The 24,014-nt window shown below is 35.1% G+C and overlaps 1 protein-coding gene across 1 annotated transcript in view; it reads left to right on the forward strand.

Annotated features, from left to right (window-relative positions):
- LOC127653898 (extended synaptotagmin-1-like) overlaps positions 1–24,014 on the forward strand; it is a 49,343-nt gene that overhangs the window by 19,863 nt on the left and 5,466 nt on the right. The window contains exons 16-48 of the mRNA XM_052140740.1: positions 69–218; positions 368–484; positions 572–748; positions 2,402–2,487; positions 2,576–2,624; positions 3,773–3,862; positions 3,960–4,055; positions 6,745–6,816; positions 7,168–7,254; positions 7,494–7,640; positions 8,852–8,955; positions 9,237–9,399; positions 9,498–9,674; positions 9,896–9,978; positions 10,081–10,129; positions 11,363–11,452; positions 13,237–13,332; positions 13,457–13,528; positions 13,620–13,706; positions 13,817–13,963; positions 14,130–14,296; positions 14,391–14,511; positions 16,405–16,529; positions 16,671–16,779; positions 16,869–17,045; positions 17,297–17,379; positions 21,174–21,222; positions 21,332–21,421; positions 21,506–21,601; positions 22,850–22,921; positions 23,013–23,099; positions 23,360–23,506; positions 23,621–23,760. Coding sequence (XP_051996700.1) covers positions 69–218; positions 368–484; positions 572–748; positions 2,402–2,487; positions 2,576–2,624; positions 3,773–3,862; positions 3,960–4,055; positions 6,745–6,816; positions 7,168–7,254; positions 7,494–7,640; positions 8,852–8,955; positions 9,237–9,399; positions 9,498–9,674; positions 9,896–9,978; positions 10,081–10,129; positions 11,363–11,452; positions 13,237–13,332; positions 13,457–13,528; positions 13,620–13,706; positions 13,817–13,963; positions 14,130–14,296; positions 14,391–14,511; positions 16,405–16,529; positions 16,671–16,779; positions 16,869–17,045; positions 17,297–17,379; positions 21,174–21,222; positions 21,332–21,421; positions 21,506–21,601; positions 22,850–22,921; positions 23,013–23,099; positions 23,360–23,506; positions 23,621–23,760 — 3,602 coding nt within the window. The remainder of the gene's footprint in view (positions 1–68; positions 219–367; positions 485–571; positions 749–2,401; positions 2,488–2,575; positions 2,625–3,772; positions 3,863–3,959; positions 4,056–6,744; positions 6,817–7,167; positions 7,255–7,493; positions 7,641–8,851; positions 8,956–9,236; positions 9,400–9,497; positions 9,675–9,895; positions 9,979–10,080; positions 10,130–11,362; positions 11,453–13,236; positions 13,333–13,456; positions 13,529–13,619; positions 13,707–13,816; positions 13,964–14,129; positions 14,297–14,390; positions 14,512–16,404; positions 16,530–16,670; positions 16,780–16,868; positions 17,046–17,296; positions 17,380–21,173; positions 21,223–21,331; positions 21,422–21,505; positions 21,602–22,849; positions 22,922–23,012; positions 23,100–23,359; positions 23,507–23,620; positions 23,761–24,014) is intronic.

The raw sequence follows: 24,014 nt of genomic DNA on the forward strand, positions 1-24,014 counted from the left end.
CTAACTTCTGAGTGAAGAAGAACTTCTCCTGGTATGCTCTCTTTAATCTCCCTCTCTCTGTCTCTCAGGTGAAGGATAATGACCGTGTTCAGGCTTTAGGAAGTCTGTCCATCCCTGTTTCCCGTCTTCTGTCTTGTCCTGATCTGACTCTAGATCAGTACTTCAATCTTGACAGCTCTGGCCCAGAGAGCCGCATCCACATCAACACAGTGCTCAGGGTAAAGGAGTCAGTCACATGATGGTGTACACATTACATTACATAGATCATGATGTGAAACAGCGTTACCCTAAGTTACATTTTATTCTCTTAATATTTGGATAAGTACTTTCTGTTAGTCAGTGTATGTGTTGATGTCATCTCTTACAGGTGCTCTGGTTGGATGAAGATGCTGTTACATCCTCTCTACTTTCCAGCGACCCTCTTTCAAAGAGTTACGCCTCACGCCCGCAGACGACCACGCCCCATTCCAGCTTTGCCACTGAGGTATGCACATCTGCTCTGTTTGTCGCACCATCAACGTTTCTATACCATTAAATGGATGAATTATATTATGACCCATTTTTCCTGTAGGGGGTGCTGCGTATCCACCTTGTGGAGGCTCAGGATCTGGTTGCTAAAGACAACCTGATGGGTGGAATGGTGAAGGGGAAGAGTGACCCCTATGTCAAGATCCAGATTGGAGGTGAAACCTTTAAGAGTCATGTGATCAAGGAAAATCTCAACCCCACCTGGAACGAGATGTACGAGGTAGGAGTGCTAGGAAATATAGTGCTAAATCTGCAAGCTTAGGGTCTGTGTGTATGTTTGGAATGGCATACTACCATTTCACTCAAGATATTTATGCACACAATTATATTATTTATTTCCATTAATAATATAAACAGAATTTACTGAATTTAAAATGTATTGTAATGAGCCCACGTGCCAACAATGTAGCATACTAATGTTTGAAACCTGAAGCATGTATACTGCATACAATATTGCATACTATTTAAAAAAAAAAAAAAAAAAGGGATGTTAGAAGCATTATGCTAGTGTTTTATTCCAAACACTGTGGGGGTGGGAAATTCCCTTAAAAGGATAGTTCACCCAAAAAGGAAAATCCTCTCATCATTTACTCACCCTCATGCCATCCCAGGTATGAATGTCTTTCTTTCTTCTGCTTAATACAAACTAAGATTTTTAGAAGAATATCTCAGCTCTGTAGGTCCATTCAATGCAAATGAATGGTGGACAAGACTTTCGATGCTCCAAAAAGTACATAAAGGCAGCATAAAAGTAATCCATACGACACCAGTGGTGGAATCCATGTCTTCTGAAGTAGTCTGACAGGTGTGAGTGGGAAACGGATCAATATTTAAGTCAGTTTTTACTTTAAATTCTTCTCCCTGCCCAGTATGCACGAAGAATTCGAATTGTCAAAAACAAAAGAAGAATGTGAAAGTGGACATTTATAGTAAAAAAAGAACTTACCATTAATCTGTTTCTCACCCACACCTATCATATCGCTTCTAAAGATTTAGATTTAACTAATGGAGTCTTTTACGCTTTATTTATGTGCTTTGTGGAGCTTCAAAGTTCTGCTACCATTCACTTGCATTGTGTGTACCTACAGAGCTGAAATATTCTTCTAAAAATCTTTCTGTTCAGCAGAAAAAAGAAAGCCATCCACATTTGGGATGGCATGAAGGTGAGTAAATAATAAATTGTAATTTTTTGGGTGAACTCTTCCGTTAACAGTTGCAGCACTTTTGCTCGTGGTATTTTAGCACATAAGCCTTCTTATTCACTAACCACCCACAATCTAGTTCAAGGAGGTGCAATCAGCACTGAAATATCGGATTTATATAAAGTAATTGTCATTTCTTTCTGTGCAATCACGCCTCCTTTTAATGTCATTTAGGCTCATTGTAGATTGCACTTCATTGACAACAATTGCTGCATTTTACGTCACGCTTTTACTGCCAGATGAAAAAGGCAGTAAACTTATGCTTATTTAAGAGATATTTGTGAACATTTTCCATACATCATATCAGCAGTAATTCATTAAGTAATGAAATATAATGGAGAAGATCATAATAACCTAAAATATATCCAGATGTGTGGTGTAGTCAAGCGCTCTTTCTGCCTGTACTTATATAGGACACAGACAGTGCAATAACTGGAGAAGAGCCTCTTGACTTGACTTCAATTGCATTTGACTCAGCCCATTAGTGCTTTGCCTGAGAAAATTTGTGAAACCCACTTGCGCTTATACTTACTGCTTACTTGCATGAAAATACCAGAACTTCATAACCATGCCCACTGACTTTGCATATATGAATAAAACATAGCACTAGCACTCTTAATATAGGGCCCTGTGTATTTGTAACATAGCGTTTTCTGTTTTGTATTTTTCAGGTTGTCTTGACAACGCTTCCAGGACAGGAGTTGACGCTAGAGGTTTTTGATAAGGACATGGACATGAAAGATGACTTTATGGGCAGGTAAAATGCTGCGATGTCAATGTTTCTCATCAAAGCTATTAGCATTTATTTTTACCTGCATTATTTAGACGTACTGTTTGTCTTTTAGACTGAAGCTCAAACTGAGTGATATAATCAGTTCTCAGCACATTGACAAGGTGAGTTCATGTTTGCTGATATTAATAAGTAAAAACATAAGCTGCATGAAATAGGAAAGTACTTTATAGGCAGATGAAAAACAAATTGCATTTACCCTCTAGATATATCATGGTATTTGTAGTTGCATTTCTTTTTTCTTATTTTTTTTTACATTAATATAATTTTCCTATCCCAGTTTAATATGCAGAAACAACTAAACGTCATTTGTAGGTTGACTTCCTGAAGAGTGTACAAACTTTGACTCTGTGGCACTTTTTGCAAGTCTGTTGGTGCTGCTATGGCGCTGAAATTACATCACCTTTTAAAGGGTGTATTTAAAGGAATAGTACCCCCCAAAAATAATATTCTCTCATCGTTTGCTCACCCTCATGCCATCCCAGATGTGTATGACATTCTTTCTTCTGCAGATCACAAATAAAGAATATTTCCGCTCTGTATGTCCGTACAATGCAAACGAGTGTCCAAAAAGTTGAAGCTCTAAAAGGCACATAAAGGCAGCATAAAAGTAATCCACATGACTCCAGTGGTTTAATCCATGTCTTCTGTACCCATCCAGTTAGTTTTGGATGAGAACAGACCAAAATAATAACTCCTTTTAAACTATTAATCTTGCCATTGCAGTCTCTAGGCACAATTATTATATCAAGCTCAATAACACTTCCTAGTGTTTGACGCATGCACAGAGCACTAGATGGCGCTATAGGAAGTGTAATCAAGCTTGAAATCATGATCGCCAAGGAGACTGCTGATGTCAAGATTTATGGTAAAAAATGTGTTACATTTTGATCTGTTCTCACCCAAATAGGATTGAATCACTTCTGAAGACATGGATTAAACCACTGGAGTCGTATGGATAACTTTTACACTGCTTTTATGTGTTTTTTGGTGCTTTAAAGTTCTAGTCACCATTCACTTGCATTGTATCGACCTGCAGAGCTTAGATATTCTTTTAAAGATCTTTGTTTGTGTTCTTCAGAAGAAAGAAAGTCATGCACCTCTGGGATGGCACGAGGATGAGTAAATATCTTTTTTCATTTTTTGAGTGAACTATTCCTTTAAGGCAGAGTCTGTCGATTCAAGCACGGTGTGTTTTAATTAATGCTGGGATCTGATCATGTATCCTCTAATGGCTGTGTCTTTGTGACAGTGGTTTTCTCTGAATGATGTGAAACGTGGTCGTGTTCATTTGGCTCTGGAATGGCTGCCTACTTTAAAACAACCAGACAAACTACAGCAGGTGAGCAGAACTCTCTCTCTCTCTGGTTCATTTTCTGTCTTTGCCTGAAAAAGTATTGCTGAAGCTTACTGGTTAACTGGTTTGTTTGTTTCCGCAGGTGTTGATGTATCAGTCGAAGAGCTCTTTTCTGAATAAGACTGTGCCAGCTGCCGCTCTGTTGTTTGTGTATGTTGAGTCTGCCCATGAAGTTCCTGTGAGTACAACAAGAAATAATGTCTCAAATATCTCTCCTACAGAGCAATGAGGGTTATTAGCATAGACTGTAAAAAAAGATGGACGACGCCCCTTCGCTCTTTTCCATTGGTGAGAACTGAAGCCACCAGTGTCCCGATATGGCGCTGACATCTTGGGACTTGAGTCTGCACAGTTGCGATTTCGGGACCAGACCTGCGCAGTAGTGAGCAGGAAGTAAAGCCGTGAAATCAAGGCCCCGCCCTCACTCTCGCTGAATCAATCGCAAAAAATAATTTAAATAATTAATTATAGAAATTTAGATATTAAATTTAAAGCTCCAATCTCCTCAGTCCTCTGAAGATCCCGAAAAAAAGTCAGTTGGTGCTTCAGTGACTACTTCGCTCAGAGAGCCTGTCAATCACAGCTGTCAATCATGATGTCACAGCACCGTTTTTATAGCATCAAATAACTAAAAACAAACTTATTTTGAAAACAAACACTTGAAATTACATCAACGTGATCGAAACTACAGTAAATGACAGAAACTATCTTTGGAAAAAAGATATGTGAAGTGTAATTTAATTGTTTAGTTGGTCTCACGTCCTGTTGAATAACATGGGGAGGCTGGGTTTATGACCTATACTAGGACCAGTCACCAGGGGGCGATCGAGACGTTTTGGCTTCACTTTTGAGGGCTTGTACGGCACACTTGGTTATTAGTGAAAACATTTGAGACAAAGTTGACACCAAAATTAAACTTTTATTCTGGAATTGCATGAAATGTCTCAATAGACAGTAACACTTTGTATACACTAATGCATAATTTTAAGACTTGATTTGCTTATCTCTCTGAAGCTATTTAATTCTAACATATTTCCATTAAGGACATAATTAAATAAAATTCAAGTTGATGTACAGTAGATGAGAAATCCAGAGCAAGCAAACAATTATCCAATGAGGACATACAACAAGTCAATGATCCTATCTCAAAACAATCAGCAGTGACCTAAAATAAAGATCATACAACACCACCAGTTATACCAATCCTTAAAAGCTAATATCACAGCATCAACAATGCATTACAAAGGCAATTGAAACTTAACAATAAACGTTATAAATAGATTCAAGATATTCAAGCAAATTAAGTATAAACCAATAACATAAACAAGCGTTACATGACACTTAATTGACAGCAAATTACAATGACACTTAATTGACAGCAAATTACAATGCAAATAAGTTCATAATTATATTCAAACAAATAAAGCATACGAGGAAATATAAAACAAAAATGACAAATTATTTAACTCAAAATCTAATCTGCCCTTTCGGACAGTATTGAGTGTATAGATATAAAACACCTCTCTCTGTAAGAGTTTGTTGACATCACCTCCTCTTCTAGATATCTTAATCTGTTCAATCCCTGTGTATCGAAGAGTCGGCAAATTATGCTTAAATTGATTAAAGTGAACAGCAATAGGCTTTTATCATTTACATTTACATTTATGCATTTGGCAGATGCTTTTATCCAAAGCGACTTACAGTGCAATTATTACAGGGGCAATCCCCCAGAGCAACCTGGAGTTAAGTGCCTTGCTCAATGACACAATGGTGGTGGCTGTGGGGATCGAACCAGCGACCTTCTGATTGCCAGTTATGTGCTTTAGTCCACTACGCCACCACCACTCCATATTATACACTTATCATTAGGTCAAACGTTGCTTCTATGTTCGGCAATATGTGTTTTTAAACTTTGTTGTGTTTTTCCAATGTAAGCCAAACCATATGACACTATCATATAAATGACATTTTTGGTACTAAATGAAATAACTTATTTTATTTTTAGTTGTTTACCTGAATGAGGATGACTAAGAAAATTAAATTTTGTTGTGAAATTACATTGGGCACATTGTCCACATCTATAGTTGCCGTCGGGGACAGATAGATACTTGTGTACTGAGCTTTCAGGAGATTGATCAGCCCCAACAACAAACTGTCGTATATTGAGCACAGGCTTGTATACTATTCGTGGAGTCTTGCAGAAGCGATTCATTTCAGGATCAGAACTGAGACTATGCCAGTGTTTACGTACAATTTGTTCAAATGCTTCACCTAAAGGAGAATATTGAATCATACAGGACAAGCCATCGTTTTTAGACTCGAGACGTTTTCTATCAAGGCGTTCATTTTGATCTGTATTTTCAATAAGAGCAGAAGCCAGGGGCTTGACGCTGATTACCACCCCTTGAGTCACGAGTTTGAATCCAGGTTGTGCTGAGTGACTCCAGCCAGGTCTCCTAAGCAACCAAATTGGCCTGGTTCTCGCTCTCAATGGGGCACGTATAAAGTTGCGCGTGGATCGCGGAGAGTAGCATGAGCCTCCACATGCTGGGAGTCTCCGTGGTGTCAAGCCCAATGAGCCACGTGTGCTCAATATATACGACAGTTTGTTGTTGGGGCTGATCAATCTCCTGAAAGCTCAGTACACGTGTATCTATCTGTCCCCGATGGCAACTATTGATGTGGGCACATTCTCCACATCTATAGTTGCCAATGTAATTTCACAACAACACTTTTTTGAGTTATTTCATGTAGTACCAAAAATGTCATTTATATGATAAAGTGTCGTGTGGTTTGGCTTACATTGGAAAAAATGTCTAATAAACAATTAATTGAATCAGTTAAACATAGTTTCTCTGTTTGTTTAGTTAAAGAAGAGCGGCAAGGAACCGAAAGTTGGAGTTGAGCTGATTTTAGGTGGAAAATCTTGCAGAACCACGGTAGGAACTCTAAAACTGAACTCAAATTGCAATTTGTTACAATTAAATAAAGTCATTAATGGCTGGCAGCTATTTGTATTTGCCAATTATCACAGCAATATAATAAAAGATGCCAATGTCAAATTAATTATTAATTATAATAATCAGAATAAACCTTTTTTTTTGCAAAGTTATATTGTTCATTAGTCTGTTGACTGTTAAGAGCTGCCGATCAAAGTGGCAACTGGGCACATTAATATACAAGTAGTTGATGTGCATTTATGAGCTTTGGACATCAGAATTTAGAGCCCAGACTTTATACATTTTATGTTATCTTTATCTTTAAGTTGCATGACACTTTATGTTGTATAGGTCTGTGATCGTACCAGCTCTCCCCAGTGGGACGAGGCATTTCATTTCCTGGTTCAAAACCCTTTAAAGGAAGACCTCCTTGTAAAGGTAAGAAATCACAAATGTTAGTGCATAAATTATGCAATTATAACATCACATTTCTGTTATATAACTTAAGGATATTTTGTGTTATTATTAGTACTAAATCATACTTATATATTATCACAATATGCTTTTTGTTTGTTGGTTTCCCAGTGGAATTTTCTGCTCTCATCTTTCTATCGATATACATCTCAATCTGTTTTATTTCACTGTCTGGCCTCACTACCTCTCATACTTCTCTCTAGTTGTCCCACAATTGGGATTTCTCGGTGGGATCTGTGGTGATTCCGATCAAAGAGCTGCTCTCAGAGCCAGATCTGCTGCTGGACCAGTGGCTCGGTCTGGAAGGAGCTTCACCTCAGAGTCAGATTCTGCTCAGAGCGCAATTGAAGGTCAAACAAACACATTTATTTATGAGTTAGCTTTCTGTTGTTTTCTAAACAATGAAAGTGAATGGTAGCTGGTGCTGAAAAGTCTAAAAAGGCCAAAAAAAGCAACATAAAAGTAGTCCATATGACTTGTGAGCTATATTCCAAGTCTTCTGAAGCCATATTGTACAATGTTAATCACTGAAAATGTTGCCTTCCACCAATTCATATCGTAAAACTTGCAAGAACACGGAAACTTCACTGGTGTACGTGCCAGGTTTGAATGTGCCAAAAGCATGAATGAGATTTTGAGAGCCAAATTTTCAGTCAATAGTGACTTAAAGGAATATTCTGGGTTGAATACAAGTTAAGCTCCATTGACAGCATTTGTGGCCTAATGTTGATTACTACAAAAAATTATTATGAATTTTGACATCCTTTTCTTGGAAAAAAAGAGCAAAAATGGAGGTTACAGTGAGGCACTTACAATGGAAGTGAATAGGTCCAATTTTTGGAGGGTTAAAATGCAGAAATAGGAAGTTTAAAATATTATAAAAACACGTGCATTAATTCTTCTGTTAAAACGTGTGTATTATGTGAGCTGTAAAGTTGTTTAATTAGTCATTTTGCAGTCATTTTAGGGTTTGTTGACATTACATCGTCATGGCAATGAACTTGTAAAATTGGCTATAAATGTACACAGAAAAGCTTAGTTAGCAATTTTATCACACTACAATCAGGTTAACCTGCATATTGTTCATGTCTTGAGGTTATGCTCATGAAACAGAGAGTGTATTAATGTTCAAAAATTGGCCCCATTCACTTCCGTTCTAAGTGCCTCACTGTAATCCAGATTTTTTCTTTTTTTAAGAAAAAGGACGTCAAAATATTTTTTGGTGGTAATCAACATTTAGCCACAAAATGCTGTCGATTGAGCTCAACTTGTATTGGCCCTGGAATGTTCCTTTTAAGTGTCATTCTTTTGCTCACTCGGAGCTATCATATGGCTTCTAAAGACTTGGACAATTGTACACAAATAGCATTTATGATGCTTTTTGGTCCTTTTTGGAGCTTCACGGTCCTTGCTCACATCCACCTTCATTGTATGGAAAAGAGCAGCTTGGACATTCTGCACAAGATCTCCATCAATGTTGAGCAGATGATGAGTAGAGAGAATTAAATTTTTTTATTATGCTGTAAACATTTAATACAATATTGCTTTGCTTCTTTTGCAGATACTTTGCCCTAAAGTGACCGAGAGTTCTGTAGAGCTGGATGAACAGTCTAAACATCTAGAATCATCCACTTCCACAAGAAAACAAGAGGAGAAAGTGCAGAAGTGAGAAGAGATTGTTTGAACTTCACATTCTACAACGCTCCAATCTAATCATAATCATAAACAATGTCTAATAATAAGCATATTAAACTTTTATTTAATATTAGTTTAATAGAAAATGTATTTGACGTAATGTCTTAATATTTTATTGAACTACTTACATTGCTAAAACCCCAGATATTTCACTTCTGAAAGGAATTTGTACACAAATGTTTTATATAAATTCATTAGCATTCAGCATCTGTCATTGTCAAAATAATGTTTGTTTGTGGGGGGTTTTGTAGGTCTAGTGCTGATGTCATCCCAGAATCTCCTGTCACTGTTACCTCCTCTGTGTCTGTCCCAGAAGAGGAGAGCAGTGCAAAAGTCCCACAGGTCACAGAAGTATCCAGCTCAGATGATCTTCGACCCCTACGCACCAGCCCTGACCCCAGCTTTGGTACAGAGGTGAGAAAAGTTAAAAGTGAAGTGTGTAATGTATCAATGTAAACATTTTTGATTGTTTCTGACACTTCAGTGAGGTCATTAAGCCTTTTACTTCAAAGGGAGTGCTTCGTCTGCACCTACTAGAAGCTCAAAATTTGGTTGCCAAGGACAACATGATGGGTGGAATGGTGAAGGGGAAGAGTGACCCTTATGTCAAGATCCAAATTGGAGACACAACCTTTAAAAGCCATGTGATCAAGGAAAACCTCAACCCCACTTGGAACGAGATGTACGAGGTAGGTTAAGTCTCTCAAATGTCCGATTTTTAGGTTTTAAGCTGTCCACACAAATACTTTTTCCATTTTCCGAAGTATGCATTATTAGAGAGCATGGATTAGACATGCAAACATAGCAAAACCAATCTGTTTTCAACCGAAACATATTAGTGTGGGTGTTAAAGTAATACAGAACAATAAATCAGCAGTTTCAAATGCAGTGTGGCATGTGATTTTCACAGCTGGTTTTGACCTCAAGCTCGACCCCGGATGTTCTTGTGGAGGTGTTTGATAAAGACATGGACAAAGATGACTTTTTAGGAAGGTATGTGCACCTAAGTATCAGACTCATCCTTGCCCGATGCCAGTATCATGACTCTAGCAATTTCAAAGGATTGACACCTGAAAAAACACTATGTTTTCATAGGTTCAAGATCAATTTACAGGAAATCATTCAATCTCAGTTTATGGAGCAAGTGAGTATATCATATTTGATCTCTTTCTTCATTAAATTTTTGTTGGTTTTTGAACAGTTTGCACAATAATTGACATTTACTATTGAAGTGAGAGCGGCTCATATCTATTAACAATGTAGTGATGCAGAATTGATTATTGATGGTTCCACTTTAAATTAGGTGTCTTTAACTACTATGTATTAATATTAAAATACATACAATACAATGCATTTATTGTGTAGCTCATGTTGTTCTGCAAAAATCCTCACAAGATTCACATTTGCTGATACTGGGGTTGAGATACAGGTAGGTTTAGGAGTAGGGTTAGGTTTAGGATTTACATAAGCAATGAAATGCAGGTATTTTAAAGAGGACGTATTGTGCAAAATTCACTTTTACATGGTGTGTGAATATAAATCTGTGTTGGCAGTGTGTGTACACAGCCACCCTATAATAATAAAAATCCACCCAGTCCTTTTCTTAATCCCAATTAATCTTAAGCACTGTCTCAGAACAAGCCATTCACATATTATGTACAAAGTGACATCACTTTGTACAGGCCCCGCCCACAATTGTTGATGGACACTGCTGACGGAAATGTTTGTTTGTGTTGTTTCGTTATAGCACATAGAGAATGTTGTAACCGTGTGTGTGTGTGTGTGTGTGTGTGTGTGTGTGTGTGTTGTGTGTGTGTGTGTTGTTTATCCATCCAAAAACTACAACAAATAAATACATTTATCAAATAAACATTCAGAAACGTCCTGGTTCATTCTCAAAGTTGTCACCATTATTTTAGCTGTCAGTCATATTGTCACATTGTGATGTCTAGTTATTCGAAGCAGAGATGTCAAAACTCCGCCCTATTGTGGATACGGGGCAGGGAGCACCAGCTCATTTGCGTTTAAAGACACACACACAAAAATTGGCATTTTCAACATAGTATAATAATTGATCTGTTGGGTATTTTGAGCTGAAACTTGACAGATACATTCTGGGGATACCAAAGATTTAATTGACATCTTGTGAAAAGGGGCATAATAGGTGCCCTTTAAATGAAAGTACAATGCAACAACACATACATTATGTATATTATAAGAGATACATTGTGTCAAATGCTTTAGTGCATAGTAGTTAAAGACAGCTAACATAAAGTTTTTAAGAGTCCTTCGATTTTTAAATGTATAATGTTTAGTAATGCTCTGAATCTATTGTTTGTTTAACGATTTATAATGTTTTTGTCTTCCTCTGTGGCAGTGGTTTTCTCTGAGTGATGTAAAGCATGGCCGTGTTCATTTAGTTCTGGAGTGGCTGCCCACTGTAACACAACCTGACAAACTGCCAAAGGTCAGCATTATTAAATGTTAACATTTATTTGTTTGGTTGGTTGTTGTTTTTAATATTACATAACATTTCTAGAATTATCAGGAAGTCAAAGCAGAGATATCTACATGTAGAGAAAACAGTTTATTTGTACTGGACATATATTTACTTTTACGTTTATTTAAATTAAATTAAATACAAGATTTAGCTAGACCAGGGTTTTCTGATCCTTTTTTTTCTGATGAACCCTTATGAACCAAATTTATTTATTTGAAGTGCCCCCTGAATTTCCAAAAATGTTCTAACATTTCAATAAATATATGAATATAAATCATACATATCAGGGCTAATTTTGTATGCAATGTAAACCCTAATGTTGTCATTCCTGGAAAAATCGAGTTGTCTTAATTAAACATTACTTGGAATGTCAAAATACACAAGTTCATTGAACTCATTTGTCTTAAAAATCCATAGACTTAAGATTTTAAGTGTAAATAACTCAAGCTATTGAATTGATAATTATTTTGGAGGGGGGGTACCCACAATGCCTTGCGTTACGATTATTTAATTATGTTTGCTCGGTCAAAGGGAACAAATGGGGGTATTTAAATAGTCGTTATTAAGAATGTATAGAGGTTTTGGCTCTTGTGTAGTTGTATTTATGTTGCTTTGTTGCAACTAGTTGTTTCGTGTGATGTCATCATTAGGGTGACCTGTGACCCTGTTAACTCTATCTCTATAACCTATGAGCCAAATTTGAGTCGATTCAATTACAATTATTATGTTGAAACAACAACATTTAAAATAGCAAATCTGAGTTAAGTCTACTTACATCTAGTTACCTTAACTTAAATGGTTCAGTTCATTCTAGACTTTTGGAGACGCCATAATTCAATCAATTGAGTAGAGTCAGTTTATTTGTAAAAAGAGTAAAGTTATATTAGTTATAACTTAGTTATATAAAGTTATATTCTCATTGTTGTTTTTACATTACACATTTTTAAAATTATTTTAATTTTTATTATTTTTATTTTAAATTGATGCTGTTTTTATTACATTTAAAGGAATAGTCTGGGTTCAATACAAGTTAAGCTCAATCGACAGCATTTGTGGCATAATATTGATTAGCACAAAAAATGTATTCCTTCTCTTTAGAAAAAGCTGAAATCTGGGTTACAGTGAGGCACAATGGAAGTGAATGGGGGCCAATCCGTAAATGTTAAAATACACACAGTTTCAGAAAGATAGCCACAAGATATAAGCAATATGTGTGTAAAGGTGATTTTAGTGTGATAAAATCACTTACAAACCTTTTCTGTGTAAAGTTAAAGCCAATTTTACAACTCCATTGCCATGACGATGTAAAGTCAACAAACCCTAAAACTACTGTAAAAATTACAATTTAAACACATTTTCAGCTCAAATGGTCCTTGAGGTTTAACAGAAGAATTAATGTTAGTGCTTTTATAAAATTATGAGCTTAACAATTCTGTCTTTTAACCCTCCAAAAACTGGCCCCCTTCACCTCCATTGTAAGTGCCTAACTGTAACTTGCTTTTTTAAAGGAGAAACGATTTGACATTTATTTTTATGGTAATCAACATTAAACCACAAATGCTGTCGATTGAGCTCAACTTGTATTGAACCCAGAACATCTCTTTAACTTGTCAATAACAATTCTGTCACAAACTCCCGAATGCCCTGCATTTCCATCATGGAAAATTCTCAGTTGGGAAACCCTGGCATAGACTCTCAGTTAGTTGACTCATTGTTGAATAGATTGTTTAAATCATTCTGTTTATGTCCAGGCTCTGCAGTTACAGTCCATTCACTCTTACCTGAACAAATCTGTGCCATCAGCAGCTCTGCTGTACATCCTGCTGGAGAGAGCGCATGACCTGCCGGTACATCTGGAAAACACATACACGTACAACTGTCACACAAATACAGAGTTGGGTCATATGAAGTGGAATTGTAACAATACTGAATACGTCTTAATAATATTCATATGTGTGTTTATGAGTGCAGTTTAAGAAGAGTGGAAAGGAGCCTAAAGCTGCCGCGGAGCTGCTTCTTGGTGACATTTCTCATAAAACAAAGGTGAGATTTGTTGCTTTTTACAAAAGTCTATAGCTTGTTACCACTTCTGGCCTTTAGGAATAAACAAAGCTCTTTTCTGGTCTCTGTAAAGGTGTGTGACCGCTCCACGTCTCCTCAGTGGAGTGAAGCTTTTTACTTCCTGGTTCACAACCCGAGAGAGGAGACTCTTATTATCAAGGTATAAACAGAGGGAGTTTACATGTCTTTTAGTCTGTGTATGTTAACAACAAACACTGAAAATAGATATTTTTTTATAATCTTTGTAATGCTTTTCTTTCACCCTCATAGCTTTCCAGTGCATGGGAGCAGCCCTTGGGCTCTTTGGTTCTACCAATCAGAGAGCTGCTTTCAAAACCAGAGCTGCTGATGGACCAATGGTTGGGTTTAGATGGAGCAGGTCCCGAGAGTCAAATTCTGATGAGGGCACAGCTTAAGGTGAAGCACACATGTGCACAAAGTAGTCCCTTACATTACTGATTACAGGAAAAGTAATCCGAGTTCAGTAACATGTTTAACCCCAAGCTGGGATTGGAGAAAGTGTTTTAACAACCTTTGATCGTAAATGGCTGAAGTGTTCTTCTCCAATTGATGATATTATCAGATTTTGGACTCGAGGATGGATGCAAGTGTCTTTGAAAGAAAGAAGTCTGTTATGGATGAAGATTGTTCTGTGGTTGGTCACCATGAGGAGAAAGAGCCAGCTGTTACTGAACATTCACAGGCAGCTGTCAGCAAGGAATCAGAGAAGAAAACCCTACCAAAAAAAGGGTTAGATTGCGGTGTTCTGAATCGACTTGTTTCATTTTAAAAACGTATGATTTTGTTGGAACTGAACAAGATTGTGTTTGCTGGTGACCAACAGGTTGAGTGAGCTGGTGGCCTTCACTTTACCAGTTCCTGTATCACAGCCTGAAAAACATCACAAACTAACAGACGATCATCATCTTACACCCTCCACTCCTAAAACACAGCTTGAAACCAAGGTTAGTTTCTGCATGTGTGAATGTATCAACACTCACACACACACACATACACACACACACACATATATATATATATATACAAAAACTAACTTTCAAGCAGTGTTTAAATGTAAATAAAAAACATTAAATTAAAAATGACAAAAAATAACTAAAATAAAAACATTACGTAATAATGAAAATGAATAAAAATATGACATTAAATAAAAATAATATTTATTTTTTATTATTATTTTTATTTAATGTCATATTTTTATTCATTTTCGTTATTACGTAATGTTTTTATTTGAGTTTTTTATTTACATTTAAACACTGCTTGAAAGTTAGTTTTTGTATGTGAATGTATCAAGTGACAAAGTTATTAAACTGTTTTATTACTTATTATTTAATGTATGATTTAATAACAGAAATGTAATTTATTAAATATTACAATTTTATTATAGTATATAAAATTTAAACTCTGCTTATAATCAAATAAATTTTGCATGTCAATTAAATTCTTTAAAAAAAATGTATTTATAGTAATTTTTCTTTTTTGTAATTTTATTTAAACACTGCTTGAAACCAAACTTGGTTTCTTCATGTGACTGTATTAAAAGTGACAAAGACTTTCAGTTAGTTGAAAGTCTATTTTTAGTGCTTATTATTAGGGGTCATGCACTGGAAGTGTGTAGTAGACACCTCTTGTAATCGTTAGCATTCTTTTTATTCTTCTTCAACTTCCACCATTGAGTCTATTGAACCATATGCAGGAAAGTTGTGAAATTTGGCACACAGATAGAGGACAGTCTGAACATTAACTAGAGCAAATTTGGTGTCTCTAACTCAAACCCTCTAGTGCCACCAACTGCCCAAATTGAATATTTATGCTAATAATTATGAACCGTAAGTGCTAGAATCAAAATAATTTTTCCATTTTGAAATTTTTCCGGCATTTTTAATTTTTCAAAAAACCTACTTTTTCGAAGTCCTCCTAGACCGTTTGTCTTGGTGGACTTGGTGTGTGTTATGACAACCATGACCTGAGGGTACCTACCCAGTTTCGGCACAGCGCCACCTAGTGGTCACGAGATATGACAATATTTTTGCTTATAATTTCTGAACGGTTTCACCTAAAATCACAAATCTGGTCTTGTTTGATTCTGTGTGGGATGCTGAGTCGAATGATACCAGTTTTTCCTTTGTCGACCATTTTGGGAGTTGCCCATTTAGAATTTTGCTGTAAAATGCTTTATTTTTCAAACGCATTGACATATCTTTACGAAACTCGTTATGTTTCTTTGGCACAATGCCCTGAAGGTACTCAAAATGTTTTGTGGACAGCGCCACCTTCTGGTCAAAAGTTGTACCAAATTCATAAAATGCTAATAACTTTTGATTACTTTGTGCTATTGTCATGAGTTCAGTCTTGGTAGATTCCATGGGTCATGGTGAGAACGTGGATACCAAGTATGATACGAATTTAATGTTACGTGCCACAATGGTTTTCAGGCTCTATCTCGGCAACACTTTGGGGTGTTGACATGAAACTTTATATGTGTCATCATGACCGCACCTTAACTACACCATATCAATTTGGTGACAGTGCCACCTGTTGGTCAAAAGTAATAAACATTTATATAACAATATATTTTTATTTGTTTTTATAGTAAAATTTTATACAATAACATTTTATTTTAAGTTAATCACCGTTTCAAACCTAAGTAAATTTTTCCGTGACTGTATCAAAAGTTTTCTTTTCTTTAATTCATTATTATTATTATTATAATCATCATTTTTAATGCATTTTTTGTTAGATTTTTTTTAATATATTGTAATTTTTTATGAAATGTTATTTAATTTAAATATACTGTACAGGGTTTTTATATAAATAAACAAAAAAAATTGCATTTACAGGATCTCCGCAAAGTTCCTGATTCCACTGTAGGTGTAACTAGTAATGTGATGGCACCAAATAAAACATCTGAATCAAAGTCAACAGCCCATGAAGTGCAACAAGACACCGAAGAACCAGTAGAACAGTGAGTTGCGATATCTTAAAATGCTTTTGTAATCCAAATGTAGCTTAATCAACTAATAACAATTGTGCTATTAATATGGTAATCATGGGCCAGGTCATATAAAGATTTATGTCTGTCTTTGTGTTTTTTCATGTAAAATAGGTCTTATAAAAAGGCCTCTCCTAGTGTTTCTGTGGAGGAGTCAAAGGTCACTAGTTCTACAGGCGTACAACCCAAAAAGACTAGCCATGACCCCAGCTTTGGCACTAATGTGAGACTTTCTTTACAGTAAATTGCCTTTAAGTATGATATGTTCTAGTAAATGGCCTTAGTTCTTATTCTTTACAATGTCTCCCACAGGGGGTGCTGCGTATCCATCTTTTGGAGGCTCAGGATCTGGTTGCCAAGGACAACCTGATGGGTGGAATGGTGAAGGGGAAGAGTGACCCCTATGTTAAGATCCATATCGGTGACACAACATTTAAGAGTCATGTGATCAAGGAGAATCTCAATCCTATCTGGAATGAGATGTATGAGGTAGGCATTCTGGGAGGAGTAGTTCATGCATTAGGTTATAACACACATAGCTGCTTTATTTAAAGGAGCACTAAGTCATTGTTGATGTTTAATTCAAGCAATAAGTTACGAGAAGCTGCGCTGAATGTAGTCACAGCTAAAGAGTAGCCTACAAAACATCCACATATAGAGAATGGGAACAATACAGTGTCATCTAACAATATACAAGAACTGTAAAAGAACTTATTGGATGTGTTTTTCTCATTTATTAGATGATTCTTAGACCTGACAACAATCTAGAGGTGAAGTTTGAGGTTTATGATAAAGATGTTGATTCTGATGATTTCCTTGGAAGGTTAGTACAAGAATATCAAAAGAAAATTAAGCAGATTTTTTGCATTGTGACATGATGTAATTTTTACACCTCCAACCCTCATTACTCACTGGAAAAAATGTGTTTGATAGATAAACAAAAATGCATCAGTTCATTCAGCTTTATTTACCTAAAAGAGTGTCACACAAATAAGATTTAATAGCCAATAGTGTGTTGTTTCAAATTAACATTTATATTATTGTTTCTACTTGACTTAATTGGCTCAAAATAAAATAATGACTGAGGTCAGCCAGTCAAGTTCCCCTTATAATTTATATTTTGTGTTGTACACATTAATGCAAATGATGTGAAGCTAAAAATGTTATAAGTATGTACGTTTCTGAGTAGAATCAATTTATTTTCATACATAATATTTGTTGAGCCTATTAATACATTTTTCAGAGCTGTAATGCCCAAAGATATTGCATTATTTTAATTGTAAAGTTTAAAGAAATCCTGGTAGTATCCTGGTAAATCAAGAATTTAAAAAGTTGGAATTACAAACAAGCTCAAAAGTAAAACATCCGGATGCATTAACCTCCTGAGATCTGAGCGTGACTATATCCCCTTTTGATCTGTAACTAGTAGCACCTAATAAACAAGCAAAAAAAACATTCTAGAGCAAATAGTTTTCCTAAAATTGATGTCCACATATGTGGACAGTTGAACTAAGTTGTGAAATTGTAAACAATACCAAGTTATAGAAAGTCCAATAAATTTTTTTCATCAAATTTATTTTTTCCTGGAGTGTTAGTTGTTCTTCTTTTCCTCTGTAAACATTACATCTGATTTTCTATAAAGCTCAATAAAACATTCTTATTCAAAGTAATGGCCAGCATCATCCAATCACTGCAAACCATGTTAAAATTATATTTTGCGTTATAAAATTCTGAATCCATGTTCTGATTTACCATTGTCCTATATCTGCCAAAGATGTTGAGTGGTTCAAGCATCATCTGCAGCCTGAAACTGACATTTTTTTTTCTCTGATTTTTAGGAGTGAATGCACTTGGTTGCATAGCTTTTTATGCAACCAAGTGCATTCACTCCTAAAATCAGAGAAAAAAAAGATATAGGATGTCCCCTTGCACCCTATTTAGTGAATGACTTAACCTCCTGTGTGCTGTCTGTCTTCACTGGTCTCAGAACAGTTCGAAATGCACCTTATTTTCAGCCAAACTCCATATAAAGCTTCTGAACATTTGCAGATATTTTTTATCTTTTGCATGAATACATTGATTCTCAATGCGAATATACATAGTAAATATAGATATTTTTTTACTAATGTTAACGAATAGAACCATAATGTACAGTGATAACAAAATGTTTGTTTTTTTTAAACTAAATTTATACTAAAACGATGCTAAATTCAAAATGACTAACTTGTTTTTTCAACATATGAGGGAATAATAATCCCATTTTCCACATATGTGGACTTTTGCGTGAACAATTTTGCGTTTTCAAGCGGCATAACAGACGAAAATAGAGATGCTATTCTTTACAACCAATCAGGTATCAATCAAAAAACGTAGCGGTTTCTTAGCAGAGGCACTTTTCTTGGCGCTGCGCCCATTGGAGCGCTTCACGGAAATCTACGTCATGCTGTTGTGTCACGTGATGCGTTGTTTCAGAAGTTTAGCCTTTGACAGTGTAGAGCAGGGGTCGGCAACCTATGGCACGCGTACCAGCATTGGCATGCGGAGGATTAATCATTGGCAAGCCAGCAATGGCGAGAGAGTAGTAGACTATTTTATTTATATACATTTACATCTTGATGTAATCCTTCCTCGTGATCACGCATTGTGTTTTCATGAGCTGAATGGGAGACAAAAAGTTCAAATGTGGCGAGACTGCAGTATACCCAACAGACTCGGGCAGCGCGTGAAGACATTCATGCTTCACTTTCGGTTAATCGCACAAGTAAACACGCCCACTTTGCTTCGGACAAACTGCGCGGATTACATGCCACGACATCAGAAATATTTAAGATTCCACACAAATTTGTGGTCAATAATCAAATGAGCATATTTGTGACATTAATTGTGTTAACTAATTTTGTACAAAAGGACAGGTTTTATTTCATTAAAGCACTTTCACAAGATGCTCCGTGAACATTCACACCCTGGTTCGTAATCATAATCATCAGGTTTTGCTCAAATATTTCACTCAAACTGTTATGTGATCATTTCAGTTGTAATAAAAATGAACAATTAAAATCAGAAAATTGGACTCAAACTTTGAAAACTTGCATACATTCATTAACCAGGAAAATAAAAAATGGCTGTTCATGTTAAAAAGGTTGCCGACCCCTGGTCTAGAGTGTTGTGAACCAGGGCCGGACTGGGACACAATTTCAGGCCGGGAAATTCTACACCCATCCAGGCCATCCTATGCACCCAAATAAAATTTAGAAACACGTACAACCTTGTCCCCCCCCAAATTACATTTGTTTCACAGTATGACCATAACATAAAAACATAAACAACCAACCTAGAAGTAAAGCAGTCCTAATATCAAATGGACATAACGTCCTGTGCACGGCAATTACAACTGCAATAAATAATGTTATGAGATTGATGTTTTAAATAAATGTTTGAATATAAAATAAATGCAATACTTAAACATTAAACTAAACCGCCAATAGGTGGCGGCAAGTGACCGTCTTAATTAGTGAGTCATTCATACAAAAGATTCGTTCAAAACGCTGAATCATTCAGTAACAAAACACTGCTGTATCTTTCCTTTGGAACTATTTTAGTCGGTGAAATAGAACAAAAACAGTTAATATGGTTTGTGTCTAAAATGTAACTAACTTAATAATAAATATTAACTACGCTACTTGTTTATTGAACAATAAATTCAATGTAACATTTTCAATCGTGATAATATTCTGCAAAACAGCTCCCTTAGTTGTGTAATGTTAAACTAAATCATATGTTATAAATAAAAAAAACAACAATTAGAATTTTTACCTCCGTACATTTCTTCTGTGAGTTTTCTGTGTGCACTCATTTGTTTTTGATTTCTCCACGAATGTAACGTTAGACGGGCGCTGCTCGCATTTTCTGTTTAACCGTTTGTCTGAGGCGTAAAGTCGAATTGTAGCCTTGCCAGTCAAGACTAACAGATTCATGATTTATTTATTTTTTATTGTTATTAATATTAATAATAATTTTATTGAATGACGAATTCAAAAATGATCACTGGTAAAGATAGTAATATAAAATAATAATAATAATAAAAAAATTAAAAAACGCTGGCTGGTAGCAGGCCAACTTAGTCGCCAGGCCAGCGGGAATTGTCCCGGTGCTCCCGATAGCCAGTCCGGGCCTGTTGTGAACAGTATTCAGTCAGTTACGTTGCATATAGTGAAGCCAAAATACAACGTCAACACATGTGGACGCGGGGTCGCATGCACGAGGTTAAAGTAATGTGTATTTTGGGGGAAATTTGTTTAATTGACATGAAACTAATATCGTTATGCAAAAATTTTATGTTCCTAAAAATAGGTCTCATTTTCTTTATGCAGAATATATATATATATATATATATATATATATATATATATATATATATATATATATATATATATATATATATATATATATATATATTTTATTTTTTTTTTATTTTTTTAATTATTTTATTTGGGGTGAAATATGGTCCCGAAATTTAATAAAATTCACCATAACGGTAAAAAATACTGTATATAGTCTATAATATAGTATTATAGTCGACATGATGATATTTTACTTTACATTCCTGTATGTGTCCAGGTTCACCCTCAAACTGGGACATATTATCAGCTCCAAATACAATGATGAAGTGAGTACTTCCCTAAACTATTTATTTGGTTGTAGTTTATAGTACTGTTTGACTACTACACAACTATTATCTGATTTGTCAAACTCTCTTTACTGACTTTCTTTCGCAGTGGTTTACTTTGAATGATATAAAACATGGTACAGTCCATTTGGTTCTGGAATGGCTGCCCACCGTAACACAGCGGGATAAATTGGAACAAGTCAGTTTTAAATCAGTACATATGTTGTCTATTATTTGTTTTATTACATTTTTGACATACTACTAATAGTGTTTTTTCTATCAGGTAATGCAGATGCAAAGTGCTCAAATGTTCCAGAACAAGTCCATACCTTCAGCAGGGCTGCTGTTTATTCTGTTAGAAAGAGCACTTGAGCTGCCCGTGAGTCATACACACAGATAATTGAAGTCATTTGCATAAAAACATTTATTTGATAAGGTGTTACATTTAGGAAATTTAGGAATATTAATAATGTTCATGCCTGGAAAAAGTCATGGCAATTAATCAAATCTTTAAACGTTATGGAAATTTTTACAGCCTTTTAAAATCTTGATGAATGTTAATTTCTACATTTATACTAATAAATAAATTATACTGTATTTATTAACATAAGTTATTGCAATAGTTAGCATGAAATAAAAATGAATTATACTTTTGCGGCCTTTATAAATCTTGATTAATGTTAATTTCTACATATATATTAATGTTAATAAATACAATATAATTTATTTATAAGTTATTGCAATAGCATGAAATAACATTGAATAATAATTTTGTGGCCTTAATAAATCATGAATAATGTTAGTTTCTACTTGTATACTAACAAATAAATTATAATGTATTTATTAACACAAATTAATGCAATAGTTAACATGTAAATTACATACTTTTTCTTTTTTTACAGCTTAATAATTCTTGGTTAATTTTCATTTTTACATATACTATTTCATTTTCTATATTGCATATATATATATATATATATATATATATATATATATATATATATATATATATATATTTATTAACAGAAGTTAACGTAATAGTTTACATGAACTAACAATGAAATCTTAGGCCTAATATAAAATAATATTTAAATATTATCTTGTATTTATTAACATAATTTAACACTATAATTAACACGAAATAACCATGAAAAATATATAAGTATTGGTAAATGTCAATTTCTACATATTAATACATTTGTATTGTATATTCTTTAACAGATGTTTACACAGTAGTTAACACAAACTAACAATAAAAAATACTTTTACAGCATTTATAAATCTTGGTTAATGGTAATTTCTACATAAACGAATGACTTTGTGTTAAAAGTTGTCTACATTAACATTAGTTTATGCATTATGAACTAACATGAAGAAACAATGAGCAATATTGTTTTGATAAATCAACATTAACTAAGATTAATAAAGGCTGTAAAATATCACTGATTATTAATTCATGATACATTTACTAATGCTAACAAATATAACCTTATTGTTAAGTGTTACCAAAAAATTAGTATCCAGTGATCATGAACAACTGGAAAAGTCATGGACATTCATTTAGCACAAGGCGTGGGAACCCTGTTGATAACTCGTGTGAGTAAATGATTGTTCTCTGTGTGTCTAGTTGAAGAAAAGTGGAAAGGAACCCAAAGCTGCAGCTGAACTTGTGCTTGGAGGAACGTCTTATAAAACCAAGGCGAGAGACTCCTTTTACAACAGAATAACAATATTGCAGTACTTAAATAAGTTGTATATTAAAAGAATAATTCTTTCTGTTGTCCTTAAAGGTGTGTGATCGTTCAGTGTCTCCTCAGTGGAATGAAACCTTTCAATTCCTGGTTCATGACCCTAAGAAGGACATGCTTTTCATCAAGGTAAGGATTTGTGTTCAGTCAAAACAAATAATAGCATTTAACAATGAATAAATGCAGGAAAATTGTCATCCAATAAGTTTAAAACTTAGTTTTGGGGGGTTGTTGAAATCTCCAACTCCAAGTATGTAGAATAGTAAGTAAAAACACTGATTATTATGATACAAGTTATTATTGTAGATACAGTGCAAGTCCTGGTATAATTTTAGCAGGGTTGAATATGTTAGTTCCTCATGTTTCATTCATATTGTTACTACCAACAGCTCTCCAGTGCCTGGGACCAACCGATAGGCTCTTTGGTTCTACCAATCAGAGAGCTGCTTTCAAAGCCAGAGCTGCTGATGGACCAATGGCTGAATCTGGATGGAGCTCTACCGCAGAGTCAGATTCTACTCAGGGCACAATTGAAGGTTTGAATACAAATTTCCAGTCAAAATACAGTGATTTAGATGCAGAAAATGTTTTGACAATGTTTCCTGAACAAACTTGAACATCATAACCCACATCATCTCTGTTTTATCCAGATCTTGGATTCCAAGATGGCGGCTTTGGTAGCCATGGGTTCAGGCCCAGTGTTGAGTAATAAACAAACAGCCACCACTGGACAAATCAAGATTTCCATCTCCTTCCAGAAAAAGCTCATTGTGGCCATTCATGCATGCAGGTCTGCTTACTGTTTATAGCTTTGGGATTATTTTGAAGGAATATTCTGGGTTAAATACAATTTAAAGGGTTAGTTCACCTATAATGGAAATTTGATTTATTCATCCACATGTCGTTTCAAACCTATATGACTTTCTGTCTTCTTTGGAACACATAAGATGTTTTGAAGAATGTTCACACTGGGTTTTTTCCCCATACAATGCAAATGTGTTGTGGTATTGTACATGGCATAGAAGCTCTAAAAATGAAAACAAA

The sequence above is a fragment of the Xyrauchen texanus genome, chromosome 13 (genome assembly GCF_025860055.1).
Source record: "Xyrauchen texanus isolate HMW12.3.18 chromosome 13, RBS_HiC_50CHRs, whole genome shotgun sequence".
NCBI classification, from domain to species: domain Eukaryota; kingdom Metazoa; phylum Chordata; class Actinopteri; order Cypriniformes; family Catostomidae; genus Xyrauchen; species Xyrauchen texanus.